This window comes from Anas platyrhynchos, chromosome W, assembly GCF_047663525.1.
Source record: "Anas platyrhynchos isolate ZD024472 breed Pekin duck chromosome W, IASCAAS_PekinDuck_T2T, whole genome shotgun sequence".
NCBI classification, from domain to species: Eukaryota; Metazoa; Chordata; class Aves; order Anseriformes; family Anatidae; genus Anas; species Anas platyrhynchos.
This window is the reverse complement of record NC_092620.1, coordinates 2,528,343-2,533,607: the sequence shown is the minus strand read 5'-3', so window position 1 is coordinate 2,533,607 and position 5,265 is coordinate 2,528,343. Positions and strand designations below refer to the sequence as shown.

At 49.8% G+C, this 5,265-nt stretch overlaps 1 protein-coding gene across 1 annotated transcript; it reads right to left on the bottom strand.

Annotated features, from left to right (window-relative positions):
• Window positions 1-806: 806 nt before the first annotated feature.
• LOC140000520 (uncharacterized) lies at window positions 807-3,735 on the bottom strand. The gene is made up of 2 exons (XM_072030454.1): window positions 2,933-3,735; window positions 807-993 (listed from the first exon to the last, which is right to left on the bottom strand). The coding sequence occupies exons 1-2, from the start codon at window positions 3,733-3,735 to the stop codon at window positions 807-809; spliced, it is 990 nt and encodes a 329-aa protein (XP_071886555.1).
• Window positions 3,736-5,265: the final 1,530 nt, after the last annotated feature.

Here is a 5,265-nt window from a genome sequence, read left to right as displayed (position 1 = left end):
AGAATCTATCTTCCCCCCCACCTGAACCAACCAGTGTCCAACGACCAAAAGAGAACACTTGGGAGAAACTTTCTGAAAAGGTTCACCAACTTGAAGAGAGATTATTCTCCTCCCCACCTGCACAAAGCAGTGTCTCAGCTATCAGGGGTAGACGTTCATCCACACAAGGAAGACGATATGGTGGGTACTCACCTGTTGCGAATCACGGCCGAAAGCACGACAAACACCAGCAGAGTCAGATCATGCTGCTCCATTTTATTGCCCGAATAGCCTAACTTTTATAGTGAACTTTACAGGGGCGGACAGTGTTTCACACAAGATTATTGGTCAAAAGCACTCAGACGAACAACTATAAGAAAACAACCCCACCTGCAAGAAAAGAACCCCCCTTTTGATTAGCAGTCAGGAAAACAACCCCCTTTGTGATTAGCAGTCACGTAGACCTAGTCCTTGAGGCCAGCTGCTGGTAACAGTATTTTCTGAGTTCCTTAATTGGGCAATGTGGGAGTCATTGCCGTGGGAGCTTCTCACAGTTACTCTGGCAGCTTGGTTTGCTCAGCTACAGCAGGCCCTGAGATTTCTAAGGCCTACCCCTGGTTGCTTATGTCCACGTCCTGTATGCCAATTCCCAACAATTCCCCCGTTTTCTTTTTGTACAAGCAGTACTTGGTTTTACATCAGATGTCGAATACATAACATAACACAACTATACAACTTAACCCTATTAACACTACAATTACTGTAAGCACTTAATGGTAACACAATTTAATAGTAAGTAACACAACTTAATAGTAACACACTTAAACCTAATCACTTGATGGTGATCGAAGGCTGTTCTTGACAGTCCTTGAGGTGTCACAGCCCACGTCATTGTCAGAATGACTATCAGGAACCTCTTCATGGTCGTCTTCAGCGTGTGCAGATTCTAAAACTGCTTCAGTCCACTTTGCAGTGATCCACTGGGTACCTGTTCCTGGCACCACTTCAAAATCCCTATAACATTTTGCAAGTAACCCTTTAACCACATTTATCACAATACTACGTGTAATGATGATTGACACCACAATGAACAGAATCCTTAATGCCCCTTTGACTAATCCCAGTAACCATCTATGCATTGTTTCAAACAAATCAGTGAACCATTGATTGAAAGGATTGATACCATATTGACTTTCTCATGTGCTCTTTCAGGAAAGTAATGAATTTGTGAGTTGACTCATTATGATCAAAAAGGTCTAAACAGTACATTCCCTTAAATTTCTCCAAGTGGCTACTTCAAACAATGACTCCGTACTTGTGAAACTTGATTTTGCTCGACCGATCGCAACTAGCCCTGCTAGTTGCTTACAATCGACTCCCCGTTTTTCTAAAAAGCTCTGTAATAAATCCATTTTCCTATGATTTTTGCCGGCACCAATTTCCTATGCTTTTAGCCTGCACTGTGGTTATATCCCGGGATCCTGCACTAGGGCAACAATAACCTGTGCTATGGCTAAAATGCGCTCACACAGTACACAGTACAATCACACATACAGAGCACAATCGTACACCCAGAGCACAATCACACACCCAGAGGCCTCTGGCACATCTCACTCTCAATCATACCACAACCTCAATCATACCACAAGAATATAATTTAGAATGATAAGCAAACAAACAAGTATTGTCTCTCATTGTGTTCCTCATGAAGTGACTTGCAACACTTTGTTTTAAAACCTTACCCTTACACAAATACTTTCAACACAAAATACCTGGACATTTAAGAATAACACATACAATTATTAACACTCCAGTTTTGTTTTAAAACCTTACCCTTACACAAATACTTTCAACACAAAATACCTGGACATTTAAGAATAACATATACAATTATTAACACTCCAGTTAGTATCCCTCCAGCAGCTGAAAACATACTGTTTGTCTGCAGCTACAGGAGATCTTTGTCTGCTCCTGCGGTGAGCAGCTGAGAGTGGAGTCCCCTCCGAACAAAACGCTCAGGGTGCACCTAGGGGCGTCCACACCGCAGCCAGTCCCCACAGCTGAGCAGTTGTTACGTGCGGCCGCAGATGCCACTCCAAGCACTAAAATTGCCAAGGCCGCTCTAGCTGCAACCCCACACAATTCAACATTAGCATTGCAATCCGGTGCAAGCAATGCCCATTTATGTCTGGTGATCTCACACAACTGTAACAAGCTAGGAGCGAATACAATGAGTTTATCTAAGTAACATGGACATCTGATAGCATTTGCAGGGATACCTTGCCAGGCCCTATCCCCACAAATCAGAAAAACATCAGGAGGTAAGGCCAAAGCTGTACAATTGTTCCAAACACTGTAGTTGTTACCCCTTGTCTCCATGCTATGAACCCCTAAACCCTGCTTAGCAGCGTCATTGTAATCACAGGTGTTATTTGTATTTTTGTACCGGTATGGCCTTTTCCAGGTTCCTGTAGCAGGAATCATCTGATAGCCACGGCTACGTTCACATTTGTAGCCACCTTTCAGGTTGATACATATTTGACTACAGATACCAGGGTTTTGGCATTCATCAAAGTCTCCACAGTTTCTCTTGTCTACAAACTCAAACCCAGCTGGACAGTCACATTCATTTATGTTGCATTCCTTCAGGGGCTCATCACCCCAGTCCTTGCAGTCTCTCTGCTGGTTACACACTTTATTGATATCTATGCATTCTCCACTTCTGCACTTGAATTTGCCAAGTCCAGAGCACTGAATAACATTGTTACAGTTTGCTTCATCAGTGCCATCCAGACAGTCTCTCGCACCACTGCACTGCCTACTTCCATGGACACAGTTCCCATCTTCACATCTGAACTGGTCTGGCCTGCAGGTCCGAGAAGGGCAGTTAATTTCATCACTTCCATCTTTGCAATCAGGATCTCTGTCACAGTCTTTTTGACCTGAGCCGCACTGCACCTCACTCACAGAACACTTCACCAGAGGTGCAGGCTGGCGGCCACACTGCTCCAAAGATTCATCCGAGTGGTCGGAGCAGTTACCTTGACCATTGCAGACAAAGCTTTTGGAAATACATTGCCCACTACTGCATGTGGACTCTGCTGCACTACAAGTCACAATGCCACAATTCTCTTCATCTTCTGCACTGTCACAGTCCTTTTCACCATCACATTTCCAGGACACTGGCGCCCGCCACCGCCCCGCACCTGTGTCACTTATACTACTGCTATTACCCGTGCCGTCAGTGTCAGTGGCATCCTCCTGGTACCGTTTCTGTCTTTGCCGCCCCTTACTCTCCCCCTTTTCTTTTTGCCACTGACCATTCACCACAAATGGATGAGACACATGATTACTGGTTAGGAAAGAGAGTGTAACATCTGCTATACGGCTGCAGGCGATCTGCTGGTTTTGGTAATACTCTAGCTGCCTCTCTGCCAGGTCCACGCGCTGCAGCAGGTTCTCAATGAAGTGCTGGAGCCTGGCTTTTCCCCGCAATTCTTTTTCTGCCTCCTCCTCGAACTCGCTGAGGCGCTGCTTCAAGGCCGCGATCATCTCCACTGCCACGTCCACCTGCCTGCTGAGCACCCGCTCCCTCCGCTGCACCTCCTGCTTCTTCTGCGAGAGCTGCACGAAGGCCTCCCGCACCTCCAGCAGCTCCGCCGTCTTCTGGGCCAGCTCCCCGGTCAGCCTGTCGAGCCACTTCTCCATCGTCTTGTCCACGGCCTCCACCATTGTCTTGTCCACGGCCTCCACCATCCTGCTGAACTTCGCCCTGACATGCGCCAGCCCGGCCGCACCTCCAGCAGCTCCACCGTCTTCTGGGCCAGCTCCCCGGTCAGCCTGTCGAGCCACTTCTCCATCGTCTTGTCCACGGCCTCCACCATTATCTTGTCCACGGCCTCCACCATCCTGCTGAACTTCGCCCTGACATGCGCCAGCCCGGCCGCCTCCGGCTCTGGCTCCGGCCGCCCCTCTCCGGAGGCGTCGCAGAAGGCGGCGAGGGGCGCCCCGCGACCGGAGGGGCTGCCCCGGCCGCAGGGCTCCGGCGGCGAGCCCGGCGCCGCGTCCCGCAGCGGGAGGAGCGGGCGGCCCCCGGCCGGCGCCCGCCGCTCGCCGCGGCCGCGGCCGTGCTGCAGGTGCGCCCGCAAGGCCGCCAGGCTGTCGAACCGGCCGCGCTCCCCGCAGCGCGGGCAGCGGAACGGCAGCGCCGGGCCGGCCACGGGCAGCGGCTCCGGCCACGGGAAGCCGCCCTGCTCCGCGCCGTCCTGCTGCATCCTCCGCCTCGGCGGGGCGGGCTTGGGAAACTTCGAGCACAGGGACCGGGACCGGCCCCAGCCGAGAGGTGGCCGCCCGCGGCCGCGCTGCCCCAGCCGGTGCCGGCGCCGGAGACGAGAGCGGAGCGGCTGCGGGAGGCGTTTGCGACTCTTCCCGCTGTTCCGGCCATTTCCCGGCACGTTACGTCGACATGCCGCTGTGAGGAATGTGTTAACAATTCGTGTCCATAAAGAACAATTCTGTTTGAATCCTGTCTGCCTCTGGGCCCTGCACTGGCAATTTAATTCTTGAACCACAGATGCAGTGTGTCCCAGTCTCCCCCTCATTCTAGTCAATTTATCAAGTCTTCAGAAAATACTCCTTAAATTTATGAACCTGTTTGCTTTTGTTATTCCGGACTTCTATTTCTAACAGTTACAGCCTTTTTTTTGTCTTCTTCGAGATTAACTTAACACTGCTATAGGTGTGACTGTCCCTGTGAATGGCTGGTGAGGAATGTTTTAATTACTCGTGAAGTGTCAATAAGAAAGCTATTTGTGTTTGTATGAAGTCTTTGATGTCTGGGGGTTTCAGAACAACTGATAACAACTAGTGACTGTTATGGGATACTATGCGGATCTTTGGTATCTGGCTAGGAGGCCGAGAGATTAAGAGGAAGAAAAAAGAAGCTGAAGGACGGTTGGGAGACAAGACCTGCAGAGAGTGTACAGAGAGTGTTCCATAAACTTGGAATAGTGCCGAGTGAGTACAAAGGTGAGAGGAAGACTACGAGCCTTCAGCGTGAAAGACCCCTAGAGACCCCCAGAGGAGACTGATGCGCATGCTCCAGTAGGAGGGACTGGACCCCAGAAGCTAATTATAATAACCTGGTTTTTTTTAGAAGTAGTAATGAATATGTATTAGTCTAGGAGCATAAAAATCAGCTGCTTGATGTAACTGGTGTGCGTCCTGGTGGAGCGGAGACTCCCGGTGCACCCAGCGCTGTTTGCTTACCTCTATTCCTTTATATTC

Coding starts and splice junctions, on each gene's coding strand:
- LOC140000520 (XM_072030454.1), bottom strand. CDS start 3,735: ATGGTGGAGGCCGTGGACAAGACAATGGTGGAGGCCGTGGACAAGACG. Junction 994..2,932: donor TGTTCTGTGAGTGAGGTGCA/GTGCGGCTCAGG, acceptor AAAATGTTATAG/GGATTTTGAAGTGGTGCCAG.